The sequence below is a fragment of the Spermophilus citellus genome, assembly GCF_964194105.1.
Source record: "Spermophilus citellus genome assembly, chromosome: 1".
Taxonomy (NCBI): Eukaryota; Metazoa; Chordata; class Mammalia; order Rodentia; family Sciuridae; genus Spermophilus; species Spermophilus citellus.
Window position 1 is genome coordinate 133,400,437 of NC_138182.1, and position 21,250 is coordinate 133,421,686.

Below are 21,250 nucleotides of genomic sequence, written 5' to 3' on the forward strand. Positions count from 1 at the left end.
TCCCCAGCACTGCAAAATACAAAAAGTTTTCTGTGTTTACAGGGAAAAATCAAGTCTCCTAACTCCAATGTCCCTTCATTTTCCAACTTAATAAAGGCCACAGCAACCCTACAGTTACCGAAGCCAAGGAACCATCCATATTTTTCACTTCATTCAACTGAATCCCATAATATGTTAACTCTACATCCAAAATACATGCTGAAATTATTAACTTCTTTTCAGATCCACAGTTCAAGCTACTATTATCTTGGCCTGGGGTACTGCATTAGGCCTAATTGGTTCCAAATGCTCACTCATAACCTTCTTCAATCCCTCCATTCTCTGAAGAAGAACCACAATGTTCTTAAGTTGGGCATGCTGGTGGGGGCCTGTAGTCCCAGCTACTTGAGCAGCTGCCCTTTCTCTGGCTTTAAAATCACCCACGTTTCCTACTGCCCTTGGAATAAACTTCATATTTCTTACCATGACGTAAGCATGAAGTGCTCCACAGTCAGACCCTTGCTTACTTCATTACCCCACTCTCTTCCTTAAATCACTATAATCTAGCCATTGGTCCTTTCTTTCCTTGAACATGCCAAGAGCACACCTAGCTGGTTGCTACTTTATAGCCTTTATACTAACTGCTACATTTGTCTGGAAGATCCCTCAGATTATCACACACTGACTCCCTACCACCCCCCAAATCTCTGCTGAAATGCCACCTTCCCAGAGGATAACCTGACTAGCCAATGTAAAGCAGTCTTAATCCATTCAAGCTACTATAACAAAATACCACAGACTAGGTAATTGATAAATAATAGAAGTTTATTTTTCACAGTTTTAAAGGCTGTGAATTCCAAGATCCAGGCACAAGATGCCTTCTTGACAAGTTCTCACATGGATAAAGGGATGAACCACAATACCCTCGTATGGCAAAAAGAGACAGGAAAGGTCAATGAGCTCCTTGAAGCCCTTCTATAAGGATACTAATCCCATTTATGTATGCAGCCCTCATAACCTAATCATGATCTAACAGGCCCATCTCTTTTTTTCTTTTCCTTTTTTGAGGTACTGGGGATTGAACCCAGGGGTGTTACACCACTGAGTTACATCTTCAGCCCTTTTTATCATTTTTATTTTGAGGCAGGGTCTTGCTAATCCCTCAGGCTGGCCTAGAACTTGTGGTCCTCCTGCTTGAGTCTCCCAAGTAGCTGGGATTACAGACATGCTCACCACATCTAGCCGAGGCCCCAAAACTCAATATTAGGATCAAGGGTCAACAGAATTTTGGAAGGGCAGAAACATTCAGACCACAGTCCCATCCTTTCAATTCCCACCCCTGTATCACTTCATCTTAACCTCACTCCTGGCTTTGGTAATTCCCAGCTGGAATAAACCTAAGAAAGAACTGAAACTACTGTATCCCTAGGACCTAAAACAATGCCTGGCATGTGGAAGAAGTGCAAGTCTTTCTTGAATAAATGAGTGAAATAAAAATCTCTAACTTATAAGGCCAATTATCAGTCCTCACAGGGAAGAAAATGATAGTATTTATTCAATAGCCATTTAATGAAGGCTCCAATGACAGTGGTCCTCAAACTTCATGTGAATTACCCAGGAAATTTATACACGAAGCCTAAGAAACTATATTATGACAAATACCCCATAAAAGGTGATTTTCTTTGATCAATATCACAACACTGCAGTATGCTACAGGCCTTTCTTAATACTGTAAGCATCTGTTATGGTCTGAATGTGTCCCCCCAAAAGTCATGTTGAGACCTAATCCCCACTGCAGTGATATTCAGAGGTGGGGCCATCGAGAAGTGAGAAGTGATAGTTCTACCTTCATGAGTGGGATTCGTGCCCTTAAAAGAACTGCCTTGTCCCTTTTGTCATGGGAAAACAAAGAAGGCACCATCTATGAGAAACAGATCTCACCAGACACAGAATCTGCTGCATCTTGAACTTGGACCTCCAAGCCGTCAACTGTGTGCAGTAAATTTCTATGGTTTATAAAGTAGTTGGTCTGAAGACTTTGTTATGGCAGTCCAAACAGACTGAGACATCATCTTTATGTCATATTATAATTATTATAGCAATAGTTTTTATCTGCTGCCTAATCTGTTCTTCACCTCAGCCAATCCTTTCACTATCACTACTTTGCTTATCTAGTACATTTAAAAATGTTAGCTAAAATCCCATTTTGGTGGGCAGTCATGCCTACGTTTAGGTTTTCACAAACAGTTAAGATTTGCTGCAGTACTGTGTGTACTGTTCTCTTAATAAAAAATTTTGCCTGTTTCTTTTTTTTTAAAAAAACCAAATCTTAACTGCCTTCCTCTTCCATTACTCTTTGATTCTGCTGAGAAGTCACACTGCACTGAAGCAGAAATTATCTTCTTAACCACAGGACAAGTTAGCTTGATTAACAGACCATGTTTACTGATGATACTTGACTATACCCAAAGAGAAACTTTGTATGATGAGTATCACTTATCAAAAATGTTTTAATCACTTTCTCAGATTTTGGAATATTTGCATAGACTTTACTGGTTGAACATCCCTAATCTGAAAATGCAGAATTTTTTGAGCATTGACATGACACTCAGTTTCAGATTTAAGTCTGACCCTCAGGGTGCATGCCTATAATCCTATTGTTTGAGGTCTTATGGCTAAGGCATGAGGATTGCCAAGTTTGAGGCCGGACCCTACCTCAAAAATAAAAAATTTAAAAAATGAGCTTAGGATATAGCTCATGGTAAAATACTCCAGGTTCAATCCTCAGTACTGCAAATAAATACATAAATTAATTAAATATCCTAAAATAAATAAAAAGGGCTAGGGATGTAACTCAGTGGTAGAGCCTCCTTAGGTTAGCCACCCCCACCAAAAAAAAAAAAAAAAAAAGAAAAAAAGAAAGTTTCAGCGTGTGGATTTTCAGATCAAGGATATACAACCTGCAGAGAGAGAGTGAGAGAGTGAGAGAGTGAGAGAGAGAGAGAGAGAGAGAGAGAATGTGTGTGTGTGTGTGTGTGTGTGTGTGTGTGTGTGCATTCCATATAGGGCAGCATTTATTTCCTAAGGGACCAAAGAGGTTATTTCACATGGTTTTGGTAGAACATACACTTTGGTTGTAAAGAATCAATTATTATTTCTTTATATTCTCAAAATAAAATAGCATTTTTGTTGTTAATGATTATATGTGTAATTTGTACTTACTGTAAAAAAGCAAATATTACAAAATTACGTTAAATACAAGTGAAAATCTGCTAATCATCAAATCCCTCAAAACTACTTCCTCCTTATACTTTAGTGTATATCCTTTAATACTTTCATATATAAACATATTTTCATATAGGTTTTTAACTTAGGATGTATCAGCACTGTTGTATGAACTGCTCAATGCATTTAGCATTACAAGTATCCTTCCATGTCAATACCTGTTATTTAGTTTTCTCCCTCCACCACCTTTTTTACCAGTGCAAAGATCAAACCCAGTGCCTCAGGCACAATAGGCAAATGCACTACTGTGAGCTACATCTCCTATTCCTTATCTTTTTTAACAACCGAATTCTATAAACATGAAAAAAAATTTTAAATGATACTCTGAGAAAAACAGTTTCTCTCCTACTATATATTCTTATGATACTTCTGACGCCAAATGTGAGGATTCTTCCACACCAAGCAGTTTTCTAGCAGACCACAAGGGGGTGTCCTATAATTTAATTCAGAGTCCACAGGCTAAAAACTTGGTTTACTAGACTGTCTTAGTTCAGACACCAAACAGAAGTCTTAAGTTGTATCCTGTGCTTCTAATGACCAGTTCATACTACCCACCACCTAGTTTTTGATTATTTACTAAGATGGTTCACAAAACTCAGAAACACTTTACTTCCATTTACCAGTTTTTTATAAAAAAATATTATAAAGGATACATATGAACAGTCAGGTGCATATGGTATATTTGAAATGCATATGGTAAAGTCTGGGAGGAGAGGGGCTGAACGTCTATGTCCTCTGTAAGCACCACCTTCATAGTACCTATGGGGTCAGCAACCTGGACGCTTATCAAATCTCATTCAAGAATTTTTATAGAGCTTTACCTCCAACACCTGCCTCTTCTCCTTTTCTGGAGTTTGGTTGATGGGGCTAAAAAAGGTCCATTCCTCTAATCCCTCTGTCTTTTGGGTGACTAACCCCATCTTGAGCCAATCATCTAGATGTTCATCCTAAATTACCTAATTACCATAAAATCATGTGTTATCAAAAGGCACTCATCAAAAACAACCATTAGGAAATTCCAAGGGTTTTAGGGGTCAGTGATGGGAACCAGAGACAAAGACCAAATACAACTACAAATACCCTCCTTTCAACATTTTCTAGCTTTCCAAGTTATATATGATGCTGCAATACATCTTTATATCTGTACATACATTTCTACACATCTCTAATGGTTTCCTTAAAATAAATGTCTAGAAGAGAATCAGGGGTTTAAAGGTGTGCCATCCAAAATGGTATATACGAGCCACATGACTATGTAAACAAATGTAAAATAAAGTTAAATTTAATGTCTCATCTGAATCAGTGACACTGTGATAAGCAGCCAGATGTAGCCAGTGGCTACCATATTGGAGAGTACAGTTATAAAACACTGCTATCATTTCATAACGTTCTATTGACAGCCCTGGTCTAAAGAAGTGTTCATATTAATAAATAAATAAATATATGTAGTTTTTCGGTACTAGGAATTGAACTTGATTGCTTTTAACCACTGAGCTACATCCCCAGCCCTTTTTAATTTTGACAGAGGGTCTCACTAGGTTGCCTCGGATGGCATTGAACTTATGATCCTCTTGCCTCAGAACCACTGTGCCTATGTTTATATTAAAAATTTGAGGGCTGGGGATGTGGCTCAAGTGGTAGCGCGCTCGCCTGGCATGTGTGCAGCCCGGGTTCGATCCTCAGCACCACATACAAACAAAGATGTTGTGTCAGCCGAAAACTAAAAAATAAATATTAAAAATTCTCTCTGTCTCTTTCTCTCTCTCTCTCACCTCTCTCTTTAAAAAAAAAAAATTGATATCTGTATCTCATAGAATTTATGTTGCAACTTAAATTCCCAATATTAGTACATGAATTTGTGTCATCTTCTCAACATCAGATCAATGTTTGATGTGAGAGATGAGACAGTGTTTTAATTTGTATTCTTAAATTATTAGTGAGGCTGAAAGTCCACTTTTTTTTTGGCCATTTGTGTTTCATTTGCTGTTGCTGTTGAACTACATGAGCTCTGTAAAATCAAGTGTAATATACTCCTATTCCAATGGGAGTAAATAAATGTAAAAACCAAACCGTATATGAAATGAAGATATTTCTTCATCTGTTTTGCTGATTGATGATGACATTTCACAGAGATATTTAACAAACTAGTATAAAAATAGCACATGGAGTATACCACAATTAGTTAAAGGCAGACTTCTGTCTCATAGGTTGTTTCCTTAGAGTTAATGGATTAAATTTCTAAAAATAACAGGACTCTCATTGCAGTATGTTATTGCTAAGATCTTCTTACAAATAGGTTATAAAAGCATTTAAGTTTATATAAAAAATGTAAAACACAAAATGTTCAAATTAAAAAAATGAATACATACATACATATTTCACACAGCCAAATGAAAGTATAGAATAGGAAAAAAAAATCACCTATGTGATAAGAATCAGAACAATGGTTCCGGAGTTGGTAGGAGAGGATTGACTAAAAAGTATACATAGGGAGTTTCAGATACAATGGAACTATTCTACATCTTGACAGAGCTATGAACTACAGAAGTGTACACATTTGTCAAAATTCATTAAATTTTACATATCAGAACTAATATACTTTCCCACTCCATTTAAATTAAATGCTAATTTTTAATAAGAAGAAAAACAGTTACAACTACTATGGAAATCAGCATGGAGGTTCTTCAAAAGCCTAGGAATGAAACCACCATATGACCCAGCTATACCACTCCTTGGTATTCATCCTAAAGAATAGTCACAATACTATAATGATACAAACATATTCATGTTTATAGCAGCACAATAGCCAAACTATGGAACCAGCCTAGGTGTCTGTCCATCAATGGATGAATGGATAAAGAAAATGTGTTATAAATACACAATGGAGTTGCAGTCAGTCATAAAGAAAATGAAATTTTGCAGGAAAATGTCATTTGCAGAAAATGGATGGAACTTGAGAGCATTAGGTTAAGCAAAATAAATAAAATTTAGAAGGTTAAGAGTCACATTTTCTCGTATATGGAAGCTAGAAAGGAAAAAGGAAAAAGAGAGATGGGGAGGGGACTCATGAAAATTGAAGGGTGATCCATCAAGTAAAGGAACTGGGGGGAGGGAGGAGGGAAAGGAAAGGGAAAATACTGGAGAATGATACTGGCCAAATTATACTGCTATATATTGTGGGCATGTATGAATATGTGACAACAGATCCCATCATATGTACAAATACAATGTACCAATTTAAAAAAGTGGGGGGAAAAAAGCAACAAAAAAGAGGAAACAAAATGAAAAGCTGTATACTATTTAAAATATTAAGTTTATAAATATTTTATAAACAATTATCTTAAAAATATGTATAAAGCTTGGTTTGGGGGTCTGTGGCTGTGGCTCAACAGTAGTGCACTTGCCTGGCAAGTGTGAGGCACTGGGTTCAATTCTCAGCACCACATATAAATAAATAAAATAAAGGTCTATCAACAACTTAAAAAAAAAAAAAAAAACACTACAAAACTAGTAAAACTTTCCATTTGGAAAAATTCATAAAAAAAAAAAAAAAAAAGGTGGGTGGGGTGGCTTACACCTGCAATCCCAAATAAGAAGGCTAAGACAGGAGGATCACAAGTTAAAAGCTAGCCTCAGCAACTTAGCAAAACCCTGTCTCAAAACAAAAAACAAAAAGGGCTGGAGATGGTAGTGCAGTAGTAAAGAGCCCCTGTGTTCAATCTCTAGTATCAGTAAACAAACAAACAAATAAATAAAATTGTAGAACCTTAAGAGTATGAGATGATGGGAGCCAAATCACTCAACTGTCAAATCTAGATGGCACTAGAAAATTCACTATAATGCCAGGGCAACATATATTAAAGTGTCAAAATAGCATTGCTAACTTCAGAAGAAAAAAAAATTAATCAATGCTTCTACAAAGCCTATATCAATGCTTTCTGGAAAATCTACTTTCTGGGAAAGCATTTCTCTAATGCTGGGCTTAATTTTATTTTCTGAGACATATTTGTTGAGGTAGTTGTTGACCTTGGTTTATTTTTGCATTATAAGCCTCCTCTTTTGGTTGTACCCATTTGCTCAAAAGCTAACACTTTCACATTAAAACCAACTGATTTGATAATGGAAAGTGTCTAAGGAAAGAAACAGAGAAGAATGCTTCTCCCCATCCGGCGCTGCCCACCCACCCCCTATGTTACAATGCACATTTATTATCTCTACCCATTTCCAACCTATCAATTTACTCGAACCTGTTCAGTGAGCGAGCTCTGGAGCAGCATAAACTACAATCTCATTCAAGTTCTTTGTAGACATGCTCAGATATTACGGTAACTTTTCAGACAAGTTTGCCTGTGAGATCAGAGAGGAGGATATGTGGATGACACCAAGACTTTTGTTCCCAAAAGATCAAGTTTACTCAGTAAAGTATATGGCCCAGGGAAGGAAAGAAGCAGAACCATGTACATTTAGCTAATGTATCTACTTTAAAGGAAAATCATTATTTTTGTTATTAAATTTATATTATACTTTGGAATTTGAATCAAACAGATCTGGGTTTGAGAATCAGTTCTGCCACTTATTAAATGTATGATCCTGGGGAAGTTATTTTACCACTGTAAATTTTATTTCCTGTTGGGGAATAGTAGTATTTCAAAGGTATGTGGTACAGATTAAATTAAAACACAAGTGGCCAGGCATGGGAAGGCAAACCTGTAATCCAAGGGACTGAGAAAGCTGAGGTAGGAGGATCACAAGTTTGAGGTCAGCCTCAGGAACTTAGTGAGACACTGCCTCAAAATAAAAAAAATAAAAAGGAGTAGGGATAGAGCTCAGTGGTAAAGCAGCCCTGGGCTTAATCCCCAGTACCAAAAACAAACAAAAAAACCCCCTGAGAAACATTTTCAGTACAATGGCTGGCCCACTGAAGGTGTTCAACAAATGATAGCTACTACCATAACAATGCTGTTCCCTGAGATCCAGTCACTGTCCTCTAGAATGAAAATACAACCAAGATTTTCAGGCAGTTGTATTTTGCTAGAGAGGAGGAGAATGATCAACAGAAGGATATCATAAACAAAAAATATTCACTACAGAAATGTCAGCAGCCAACCTTAGAAAAGAGCATAAAAAAGCTAAAATATGTGCATACATGGTAGAAAATAATAGAAAACAGAATCCTGAAGTAAGAAATAAGGAACTGCAAGTTTGCAGGGCGGAAAAAAAAAGGAATTTTCTTTGCTCAGTAGACACACACGATGCATCTTTACTATGCTACTGATTTATTTCATATCTATTACTACTGAAGTAATAAGGACACAAAAGGACAAGTCATCCTTTACACACATGGAGTGGTCTATTTTACAGTAACAACCACATTTACTCTTTTTATTCTGGTACTGGGATTGAATCCAGGGACACTCTACTGCTGAGCTATATCCTCAGATCTTTAATTTATTTTGAGACAGAGTTTTGCTATGTTGCTGAGGCTGGCCTTGGACTTGCTATCCTCCTGCTTCAGACTCCCAAGTTGCTAGGATTAAAGGTTGTTACTATCATGCCCAGCTACATTTACTCATTTTTAAAAAGCAGTTTGAGCCAAGTGTGTACAATCAACAAATACTTACCTGTTTCTCTTCATCTGGCATGTTTTTTTCCAGTTCTATTAGGTATTCTTCATCTAGTTCAGAGGAATTCACACCATCATCAGCTTTGCTCTCAGCCTTATCCATTCCTGGTTCCTCCTCCTCGAATGAGGCACTGCAGTCATGAAAATACTCCTCTTCTCCCTGGTCATCCTGGGGATGGGCCTTGTCATCCTTTGGCAGCTTGCTCTGGGAATGCTCATCTTTGGGATCAGGAACTGCAGGGCTTGCACTCTCTGCTTCTTGGGGATCTGTAACCTTCAAACCATTGAACAGATCCTCTGGAACCTTACAGTTCTCTGACTTCTCCTCCATGCTGAATTCAGAAAGGGAGGGAGGCTGAAACTCTGGGAAAGAAAATGCTTCTGTTATGTAATGATGTTTATATTCTAAAATATAATAATTCTGCCTTTCACACTTAAACAAACCTTTGCAACAAACTCCAAAACACATCCTAACTTCCTTTCATTATTCCTTTCACATTACTCAAAAGTAGATTATGGTGGCCTATCTGTAATCCCACCAACTTGGGAGGCTGAGGCAGGTGGATGGAAAGTTCAAGACCAGCCTCAGCAATTTAGTGAGACCCTCTGCAACTTAGCAAGACCTTATCTCAAAATTAAAAAAATAGAAAGAACTGGGGCTAGAGCTCAGTGGTAACTCTCCCCCCTACAATAAAGTCAACATGAACTTAAATAATGCCAAATATTATTTTAACTGAATTACTTTTCCTTGTCAAATTTGGTATCAGAATTACTTTTAAGCACCAAGAGACCAAACTCCCCACTCCCACCCTGGCAACACCCCTGCAAGTTGGGAATCTAACCCTAAGGCCTCACTGCTAATGAGGACATGCTCAGCTCCTAACAAGAGATGGATATTAAGGTGTCTCTCCTACGTTTCCCGCTGGCATTTTGCAGGTTAAAAAAAAAAAAAAAAAAAAAAAGAAGTAGCTATAACACTGGCAAGAAAAATGAAGGCCCAGGGCCTGGCTTGCTACCACTGAACTACATTCCCATCCCTCTTTATTGAGACAGGGTTTCATTAAGTTGCTGAGGCTAGCCTAGAACTTACGATCTTCTGCCTCAGCATCCCAAGTGTAAGGCCTTCATTGAATGACGAAAGACACGAATAAGAAACCACGGTCTGTCTTTGCCAGCATCACTACCAGAATCCCAAGAATAAGCGTCTGGTGGAGCTAAAATGGAATCCGTGCCCAAACCACGATCAGTTACCAAAATGTACGTGATAAGCACACCTAGCTAATAGTAGGAAGCGAGACTAGGAGCAGCGGGTCCTTAAGAGGATCCTCCTAGGCATCAAAATCAGGCTCTTAGAGGGGTAGTTCTCAACCCTCGCTGCGTAATGACACTCGGAATGGTTAAGAAGTCTTTTCTCCAGACCCTGCTTAGATTCTGATTTCTTGGTATGGAGTCGCGCCGGGGTGTCTATCTGAGTTAAAAAATGTTAAAAGTATACTAGGTGCAGCCACTTTAGAACCACTGCTCTAGAAGCTGAGTCAGACCGTCAGGAGTCCCGCCCTCTGGTCGCAGCAAAATCACGCCAATGACCCTTGTGTCGCGACAAAGAGTCCGAATTCACCCCAGCTCGTTCCACGAAAACTTAATTAAAACACCAAGATAAGTAATAGGGAGATTTGCCTCCAGAGCCACGTCCTGTTTCTCCCCGCTCCCAGGTCAAGCAGAAGAACGCAGACTGCAAGGTTATGAAAGTACCACCCTGCCCTGCCCAGCAGATTATCCCCTAGCCCCGTTCCTCACCGTCACGCCGCCAGACCCACCGGCTACTCACAGCCTCACAGATCCTCCGCACTCTACCTAGCCAGTCTCCGAGACCTTCTACTTCCGCTCAGTCAGGTGCACTTCCGTCGGCGCCGACCAATGGCGTCGCCGTTGGCAAAGTATTCTGGGAAATGTAGTGTCAGCTTCTTGGGGGAAAGGTGTTAAGTCACTGCGTGACTTCATTGTACGGACCAAAAGTATGAAAGGCGGCTGCCATCTTGGGTTACGGCAATACTCCAAGTTATTCTTAGCAGGAAAGAGGAAAAAATTAAAAAAAAAAAAAAAATCTGACCAGGCCTGGTGGCTAACGCTTGTACTTACAGCGGCTTGGGAGGCTGAAGCAGTTCAAAGCCAGCCTCAGCAAAAAGCGAGGCGCTAAGCAACTCAGACCCTGTCTCTAAATAAAATACAAAATAAGGCTGGGGGTGTGGCTCAGTGGTACAGCGCTCCTGAGTTCAATCCCCTCTACCTGCCCCACCCAAGAAAAAAAATCTGTCCGCCATTCAAACCAGCTTCAGCAATTTAGAAAGGCCCTATGCAACTTAGGAGACCTTGTCTCAAAACAGATAAAAAAAGGGCTGGGGATTGTATCCCTAGTACCAAAAAAAAAAAAAAAAAAAAAAAAAGTCCTTGTTTATTTTACTCTTTCAATGTTTAGAAGAATCTGGAAACAAACCTTATAGGAAGTTTTCTCTCTGATGCCTTTCAAAGGGTCCATTGAGAGGTAACAGTTTTCATGATGATGCTAGGTTGTAATTTTCGTTTTCACATTAATTTTCTTTTGAATGTACAGTGTAGCTTTCCAGAGGCTGTGTGTCATGTGATAGTATAACAGATCAAATGCAAAGGAGACATGAGATTCTAGTTGTCCTCTATTAGCCAAAGATTTCTCAGAATTTAAAACAATGCCACTCTTCTCACTGGATTTTTTTTAAGGTCATTATTTAAAAATATAAACATTACCTATAAAATATTATTTATGTTAGCATATAATGGGTGTATTCTTACCATAAATGAATAAATAAATAAACATTTAAAAATTTCAAATATAATTTTAATATGGTAAATATTAATAGGTATAACCTGCCTGGCGAGGTGGTGTAATTCTAGGGACTCGGGAGTCTGAGGGCGGAGGATGGCGAGTTTACAGCCAGCCCCAGCAAAAGCCAGGTGCCAAGCAACTCAGTATCTTAAAGAAAACACAAAAAGGGCTGAGGATGTGGTTCAGTGGTCAAGTGCGCCTGGATTTGATCCCCAGTACCACCCACCCGCTCCCCACCCCCCCCCAAAAAAAAAACCTAAACAGAAGAAGATACCCAAGAAAGGTCAAAAAAAGAAAGTCTTTCATGTCCACTATTATGGGTGGACATGTTTTAAGTACTTTTTGTCATCCTGGTATACTTAAAATTTCATCGTATGTAGGTTCCCCCCGCCCCCTGGAATTCATTAATTGTTTGCTTTGGACATTTGGAAAGATCTTTAATAAAATTGATTTTACTTTTGAAAAAAAATACTATTACTTTTAATTTTTCCCAGTTCCGATCTTCGAATTGAGATTTGAGAATAGGAGACACAATCAAGAGTTAACATTCTACAAATTTAAATTTCTAATTTTCTGTTTTCCCTTAGATTAGCATGACCAATAGAAAATAACACGAGCCACATATGTAATTTAAAAACTTCTAGTAGCAGCATTAAAAATAAGTAAAAGAAGTGAAATTAATTTAATAACATTATTAAATAAAATTAGTAACATCTTATTTAAACACGTGTAAATAATATAAAATTATTATTATTATTATTTTTTAGTATTAGGGATTCAACCCAGGGCTACTCTACCGCTGAGCTATAGTCTTTCTTATGTTCTATCTTAAGACAGTGTCTCTCTAAATTGCTGAGGCTGGCCTTGAACTTGCAATCCTCTTGCTTCAGTCACACAAGTAGCTGGGATTACAGGCATATGTCACCATGCCTGGGATTATTACAAAAATTATTAACAAGTTATTTTATGTTTTTTTATTTATACTAAGTCCTTGAGATAATGTATTTTATTGTTATGGTATATCTCAATTTGAACATAAAATTTTCATAAAAATACTTGAGTTTGTATTTGTATTTAATGAAATTTGCAATTTAAAAAGTAGATTCATGGAAACAAAATTTTTTCAACTATACTTCCCAATAACTTAAACTTTAGATTTTAAATTTAATGAATAAAAATTACATAAAATGAGAAACTCAACACCTTGGTTGAATTAAATAAATTTCAAATGTGCAGTTGTCCCAAATGCCTATTGGCTGCTCCTGACTCATTCACGAGAGGTTTAGACTTTCCAGAACAACAAATATTCATAGACAATTTGTGTATGTGTTGGGGGGCAGTACTGGAGACTGGACCCAGGAGTTTTTTTTAACTCTATTTTATTTTGACACAAGTTCTTGATAAATTACCAAGGTTGGCCAAGAATTTATGATCCTCTTTATAATGCCTCCTGGGTGGCTGGAATTATAGGCATGCACCACCATGATTGGCTCATAGAGAACCTACATGTGGCAGGGGCTGTGCTCATTATTTTATTATTATTATTTTTTTAAATATAAATTTTTTGGGCTGGGGATGTGGCTCAAGTGGTAGCGCGCTCGCCTGGCATGCGTGCGGCCCGGGTTCGATCCTCAGCACCACATACCAACAAAGATGTTGTGTCCGCCCAGAACTAAAAAATAAATATTAAAATAAATAAATAAATATAAATTTTTATTTAGAATTAAAGCAAATACTTCAGTATCACAAACACAATATGAAAATATACCACTAATTTGGAGTGAGCGTTTATTTGCACAATTACGACATGCGGACAAACCCAGGAGAGACGGAGGAGGAGCAGGAGGTTCACACCCCAGCACAGCTGCCAGGCCCCCACCCACACACACAACACTGGGGAGCCTGCCTTGCAGGGCCTCCGTCTCCAGCCCGGTGGGCCCTGAGGAGCTGGGTGGCCACTACTCCTCCTCTCCTGAAGACTCTTTCTCGAATGTATAGGCCATGAAGCAAGCGTCGGGTCTCTTGGGGACAAGGGGATGCCCTGGTCTCACAATCTCAAAGCCCAAAAAGCTGAAGGTCCGGAGCAAAGCGGCTCTGTCTTCGCGGTTCTTATGGAAGCAAATAAAGACATGGTCAGCATGAAGTTGCTCTTTAGCAAACTCAAGAAGAACTGCAAAACTGTCTTTGCTCCCCTCAGGCAGAGCGCCAGCTGGGATCTCGATGTAGGGGCTGTTGCTGCTCCACACTGCTCTCCAGTTAATGTGTTTGGCATCTGTGAGCCTGGACTGGACGTTAAGAATTCTCGTCTTGTTATTAGACGTTAGTTCCTCTGTTACATTCAGCCGATTATCAGAGTAAAATAAGTTAGCTGAAAGATTGTGATCCTCTGACTATTCCCTCGCCCACCTGGGATCTTCAGGGGTGGGTGAGGGACATCAGGAGCACCACCGAGGCCCTGGACCCAGGTTACTATAGCAACTGAGGGAGACCCTAGAATTTTCGCTGCTGCGGCAGCCGGGGCTGTGCAGACTAAGTAGTGGCAGGGTGCGGCTGGCGTGGATGGTGGCGCTAGGTTTATCCCCTTCCTTCTCTCTGGCGAAGCAGTGGCTGTTGAGGATACACTGCAGGGAGGATTTCACCATCCGGCCGCTGGGGTCCGAAACCAGGAAAACCTCCACAGCGCCTCTCTGCGCCGCCGCCGCTGCTCCCCGTTCGCCTGTGCTCATTATTTTACATTAATTTTTTTTTCTTTTGGTTGGACAGCATGACTTTATTTTATTTGTTTATTTTTATGTGGTGCTGAGGATCAAACAGGTGCAAGGCAAGTGCTCTGCCACTTAGCTATACCCCCTACCCTATTTTACATTTTTAATTGTAGGTAATCCTTAAAATAACTTTAGTCTCCTTATTTATTTATGAATGTATTTATTTAGTACTGGGGATTGAACCTAGGGGTGCTTTACCACTGAGCTATAGCCATAGTTGTTTTTTTTTTTTTTCTTTTTAAATTTTGAGACAGGGTTTAAGTTGCTGAAGGCCTTGCTAAATAGCTGAGGCTGGCCTTGAACTTGTGAACCTCCTGCCTCAGTGTTGAGGGCTACAGCCGAGTCAGGATGACGCATGGCATTTTTGCCAGAAGTAGTGGTTGAGAGGTGACGCCAGCGAGCCATTAACGGGATGATGACTTTTGAGTTCTTTCGGAGTTCCCCGTTGAGTTCCGGTTGAGCTCTCCAGGGGATTCCTGAAGGGTTCTCATTGGTTGGGGAAGTGCCAGAGGAGGGATTTCGGGTTGGTGGTTCCTGGAGGAGCTGTGTGGCAGTAGGGAGAGTTCCCAGGGAGCATGTGTGGAATGTGCTGGTGGAGTTCAGAAATAAAGTTTGTTCCTGCTTGAGTGGCTCGTGATTTGTGCCCAACCAGACTGCGGCACCTCAGCCTCCTGAGTTGCTGAGATTACAGGGGCACACCACTGCACCTGGCATGATTCATGTTTTTGAAGTTTGGTTATGGTGTGGTGAATGGATTATAAAAAAACAAGGGTGAGGGCTGGGGCTGTAGCTCAGTGGTAGAGCACTTGGCTAGCATGTGTGAGGCACTGGGTTGGATTCTCAGCACCACATAAAAATAAATAAATAAAATAAAGTCATTATGTCCATCTACAACTAAAAATTTTTAAAAAATTAACATTTAAAAAAAAAGAAAAGGGTGAAAGTAAAGAAGCTAAAACTGGGCACGGTGGTTCATGTCTGAGAGCCCAGCTACTCAGGAGGCTTAACAGGAAAAGGCCCAGGTCAAGGCCGGCCTGAGCAATTTATGGAGACTATGTCTCAAATAAAAATAAAAAGGGCTGGGGCTGTAGCTCAGCAGTAAAGTATCTTTGTATCACAATTTCCAGTATGACAAAAAGGAAAATAAATCCTTGAATCATGTATAATTCTTAATCTTTTTTTTTTTTTATTGTGCTGGGGATTGAACCCAGGACCTTGTGCATATGGGGCAAGCACTCTACCAACTGAGATATATCTCCAGCCCAAAATTCTTAATCATTTTTATTGACACCCCGCCCCCATGAAAATGAAACCTGGAATTCCTTACCAGGGCCATAGGGCCCATGTATCTGGTCCCACCTCATTCTCTGACATCAACAGGTACCACTTTCTCATTTTTACACTGTGCTGCTCTCTGATCCTAAAACACAACAATCCTTTTCCCATCTCCAAGCCTTTGTGCTCAATGTTCCCTCTGTGGGATGCCATTAACAACCCTCCACTGCTTGCTCATTCTCATTCTTCAGGCCTTCCCTCAAGGCCACTGCAGGAGCTGACTCTATTATGTTACCTCCTGTATTGCCTTCCTGTCATTCATCAGCATCTGGAATAGTCTTGACTAACTATTTACTTGATTATTATAACTCCCTCTACCAGACTAGCATTTCACAAGGATAGAGAGATCTTGTCTGTCTTATTTGCTGTGAAATCTCTCAATTTCTTTATTTTTACATGCCTGGCATAATCTAGGCACTTACATGTTTGTTTTATAAATGGATGAGACAAATGAGAAGACTGAGGCTCAGGAAGGTTAAAAACTTTCTCCAAGGGTCAAACAGCTAGAACAGAGCAGGGAATGAAGGCCTGATCTACCCACAGAGTGTATATTCTAAAGGATGAAGAGGCTGGTCAGATATATTATTTCAGAGAGAAGTGGCTTTGAAGATGATTTATATCTATAAAATGTAAATATGGATGTGTATCTGGCAGGAAAACCCTTGCAGTTTTTAGCAACAGGAAAATGACTCAGTCTGGTTAATAAGGTCTTTATTGCTCGTGATGGATGGATGAAGGTACCATATGTAATGGAGACTGACAGTCTTGTAGGAAGTCATCCAGAAGGAGGCCAAAACAAGCATCCTGCTCCCATTTGCCCAATTGCCTGATCCCCCTTTGCCCTCAACCTTTTGCATTTGGCCAAGAGAGGATTCAGTGCCTCAGTCACAAATGGGATGCCTTCCCCGGGACACATCCACTGGACCAAACAATTTATTCTAAGTTATATTTCCAACCCTCTCTTCATTATATTAAACACTGATGCTCATTTCAAAGCACAAAGCATTGTGCTCATGATGTACAAACCACTGCAAGTCCAGGCAGGAGGCCAATTTGTGCCTAGTGGGTGACAAGGTCAGGAGTCTGAAGAAGGGGACATTTTCTGAGCACCAACTGGATGCCAAGCACAGCGCTGAATAGTTGCAATTGTCCTTGTCCTTGCTGAATCCTCCCAGCTCCCCTCCAAGGGGGAGGAAACCATTTCAGCCCAGAAAGGAGACTCGTCATCCTCTGTTCAAGTCAGAGGTAGTGGACATCCGGGGAGGTGAGCCATCTACAGATTTCTCAGCAGGAAGCTGAGTCCAGGATTGAGATTTCAGATTGCTTATATACTCAGCCTTATGATTTTTTAAAAAAACTTTTTAAAACTTAGTTTTATTACTTCACTCTTTTTTTTAAATGTGGTCCTGAGGATCAAATCCAGTGCCTCACATGTGCTAGACAAGTGCTCTACCACTGAGTCACAACCCCAGCTCTCAGGCTTACATTTTAAAGAGGATGCCTGTGATTACTCCTGTCCCCAACTCATTATTCTCTTTTATGGAACTTTATAACATGTATCATGGCTTTTTTTTTTTTTTTTTTTAGTTATAGATGGGCACAATACCTTTTTAATTTTATTTATTTATGTAATGCTAAGAATCAAACCCAGTGCCCCACACGTGTGAGACAAGCACTCTATCACTGAGCCACAACCCCAGCCCATAAATCATGGCACTTTTAAGTATTTTCAATTATTTCTCTCCTCCTCCTCCTCCTCCTCCTCCTCCTCCTCCTCCTCCTCCTCCTCTTTTGGTGCTGGAGATGAAACCCAGGGCCTTGAGCATGCTAGGCAAGCGCTCTAACACTAAGCTGCACACCCTGCTCTCTTTTACTAATTTCTTGTATGACTTTTCTGGTACAGAGAAAGTATAACAGAGTTTTAGAGGAAGTGTTGGAAAACTTTTTCTGTGAAGGGTCAGAAACAGACTGTTGTAGGCTTTCTGGGCCCTATGGTTTATGATGTAGCTGTTCATCTGCTGTTGGTTATGAGAAAGTAGCCTAGGTGTCACAATAATAAATGAGAACAACTGTGTGCCAATAAAACTTTATATACAAAACACAGGCACCAGGCTGGACTTGGGCTGCGGGCTATAGTTTGTTGACCCCTGTTTTAGAGCACAATTATGGCATCAGACTGGCCAAGATTGTGTCCCAGATCAACCCTGACTAGTCCTATTACCTTGACAAGTTCTTTAGCTTCAATGTTTTAGATCCCATAGTTATGTACAGAGACTATGACTGTATTTTCCTCCTAGGGCTACACAGAACCTGTCTTAAAAATTGTAATCTTTGCAACCTTATCCTTTACATGTCTTGAGGTAGGGGCCACATCAGCTGTCTACTTGGTGCCTGGCACAGTGCCTCGGAAAAAGCAGGCAGTCAGGGCTGGGTGTGGTGGCACAACTGTAATATTATCTACTAAAGAGGCTGAGGCAGGACAGTGTATTAAACCCAGGAGTTTGAGGCCAGCCTGGGTAACACAGCAAGACCTTGTCTCCAAAAGAAGTAAGTAGTCAAGAAACATTGTCAACAAATCAGTACATAGATGCATCATTTCTTTTTAGCTCCCAAATAAGAAAACCAGGGTTTGTTTTATGTTGATTAAAAATATAAATATATACAGGCTTTTCTTTTTTAGATGAAAAGAAATTTCTCCAAGCCTAACTTTTAGCTGGATTATTTATATGACTCAGAATTCAACTGTATTAGCTAGCTGTCAATTAATGTAACAAAATTTCTTAGATAATCAACTTAAAAAGAAGAAGGGTTTATTTTGGCTTATAGTGAAGGAGGTTTCAGTCCATGGTTGGTTGGTCTATGGCTTTTAGACCTATGGTGAGGCAGCACTTCATGACAGGATTGCATGGTGGAGAAAGCTGCTCACCTTTCGGCATTTGGGAAACAAAGAGACAAGAAGGGCTTGAGATTCAATATCCCCTTCAAGGGCACCCCCCATGACCCAACTTCCTCCCACTAGGCCCAACCTCTTAAAGATTCTGACATCTCCTAATAGCACCACGTACTCTGGACCAAGCCTATAATAGATGAGCCAATTGCATCAACATCAGACTAAAATTTTTTTGAAGCCAGAAAAAAGGGCAGATTTCATTGTGCAAACCAAACATATCATTGGGGAAGCTGATCAAAACACCACCTTCTTTAAGAATCATCTGTTTGACTTCACAGTACCCTGTGTCTTTGAGTATAAGACCATGAAAGCACTCAATAGCACCTCTAAGATGATTTGAGGCCATGCCTTAAATACAATTGAGCATATAAAATATTTATGGAGCTTTCCTTTGTATTTTAAAACATTATTTATGTCCATTTTCGCAGACTTCATGCATGAGTGAATATTTAATAAGTAGTTACAGATATTTTAAAGGCACAGATTAGGAAGGAGACAATCCAACTTTTTCAATTTTACTGTCCTATGTGCAATTATCCCTATGTTTAGAGATTGTAGACAAAACGACTGTGGGAGGCCAACCTTATGGGTGACTGAGTTACACTCCCAGCTGGGTGCTGAGGCGCTCAGTCACAGAAATGGGTGTGTCTTGCTATAGCCCCATGGGTGAAGCTGTGCTCACCTGTTCCTTTGTAATATAACCCCTTGCCCTGTTTAGGATAGAATCTTCCATGGAAGTGCCTTGTGTGTGTCCCCTCCTCTTACTGTGCCCTTGGGTGTGGCTACCCAGGTGTCAGTCAACCTGCTGACAGTGGACATCATGAAGATAGACTCAGCCCCCTGAAACCTGACCCCTTGCCTCATTTGAATAGCTTCTCCTCAATAAAAGGGGCCAGCACGTGTGTGCTCTCTCTCTCTCTTTCTGCGGACCCTTAAGGTCAGAGGAGCTGTCACAGCAACCCCAAAGAAAAAGGTATTTGTGTCTCTTGTGTGGTTATTTTGTGCAGCCCAGTTAGCCCAGTTTAAATAGAGTGACCCCTGAGCCTTTTAGTTGTGAGAACAGAAACCCGGCAAACGACCGTGATTGATCTGTGGTTTCTCTTTTCTTTTTTTTTTTTTTAACCCATGTTATATTGATCAAGTTTTTCAAAGAAGCTAAGATCTTTGAAGCTCTGGGACCCACTGGTGAAATCTCTGTCTATCTCCTCGTGTTCTTAAGTATTTCAATCTAAGTGCTCTGCTATAGTTTGGATGTCAATCATTCCCCAAAGGTCCATGTGGTAGAAGTTTGCTCCCCAGGTAGTGCTATTGGGAGGTGGTGGAGCCTTTAAGAGGTGGAACCTAGTGTACCAGGGTCTCCAGGTTAGGGGGGCCTTCCTTGAAGGGGATAGTGGGACCTCAACCCCTCCCTCTTTGTTTCACTTCCTTTCTACCAGGTGAGTGGTTTATTCCACTGTGCACTCCCCATCTTGTGCTGCCCTGCCACAGGCCCCAAAGAAATGGCTATGTGATCAAAGACTGAGACCCCTAAAGCGATGATCCAAAATAAACCTTTCCTCTTTATAAGTTGATTATCTCAGGTATTCTTTATAGCAATGAGAAACTGACTAACACATGTACTTATGGTACATTTTGCCCTTTATTCATTCTTTCTTTCTTTCTTTCTTTCTCTTTTTGTGGTGCTGGGGATTGAACCCAGGGCCTTGTGCTCGCAAGGCAAACACTCTACCAACTGAGCTATATCCCCAGCCTCCATTTTGCCCTTTACTATTGAATTTTACACTAGTTTGACTCCAATGTGGCACTAGAAAACATATGGTTGGAGCAGGACCACTTATGTGGAAGTGATAGAAAATCCTCAGCATCTCTGGGAAACACATCTAGAGTTGAATCAGTTAATAAGACTCAGTCTTGTCTTAGTGCTGCTGGGGCTGACCCTGTGTAATGAATATGCATCGGCTCTGCACCTGCATGTGTTTACATGTGGATGACTTTGGTTTTCCTTTCAGCCCCGTGCCAGAAAAAGCAAGTATTATTGCCATAGTACCTAGGAAAAGAATGAGGAACTCAAGAGCTGAAGGGACTTGTTCCCGATGATAGCTAGTGGGAGAGTTTCCTTAATATCGAGAGGGAAAAAGAGACATCAATCCAATAATTCTTCCTCTCATTTGCTCCATGCCATGGACTCCTTTGGTGGAATGCTGAAATGTATGGACCCCCCTCTCAGAAAAATGCTTTTAAATGCATTCAACACAATACATAGGGTTATGAAGGAGATAAGTTATATTGAGGTACAATTACTGAAATCTTAACAAAATTTGGAACATACACATTTTTTATTAATACATTAAATATAACCTTGTCCAATGACTGCAATACTTTTGAAGTTGTGATACATGTAAATGATGTCTGATTCAACTGCAATATGCTGTAAAATGCCTATGATTCTTTTG

General features: G+C 40.0%; 1 protein-coding gene and 1 pseudogene across 5 annotated transcripts in view; both read right to left on the reverse strand.

Annotated features, from left to right (window-relative positions):
- TTC1 (tetratricopeptide repeat domain 1) overlaps positions 1–10,818 on the reverse strand; it is a 45,383-nt gene extending 34,565 nt beyond the window's left edge. The window contains exons 1-2 of one of the 4 annotated variants that reach the window (XM_081284159.1): positions 10,716–10,818; positions 8,886–9,250 (exon numbers count right to left, since the gene is read on the reverse strand). In XM_081284159.1, coding sequence (XP_081140285.1) covers positions 8,886–9,218 — 333 coding nt within the window. In that variant the 5' untranslated portion in view covers positions 9,219–9,250; positions 10,716–10,818. Of the gene's footprint in view, positions 1–8,885; positions 9,251–10,161; positions 10,355–10,684 lie in introns of those variants that run through there. The other 3 variants (XM_081284160.1, XM_081284158.1, XM_081284161.1) reach the window with 3 other exon arrangements.
- A 2,694-nt stretch (positions 10,819–13,512) lies between these two features.
- LOC308651845 (ornithine decarboxylase antizyme 1-like) lies at positions 13,513–14,427 on the reverse strand (annotated as a pseudogene). The gene has a single exon. The product of its transcript is annotated as an ornithine decarboxylase antizyme 1-like (transcript).
- Between the last annotated feature and the right edge of the window lie 6,823 nt (positions 14,428–21,250).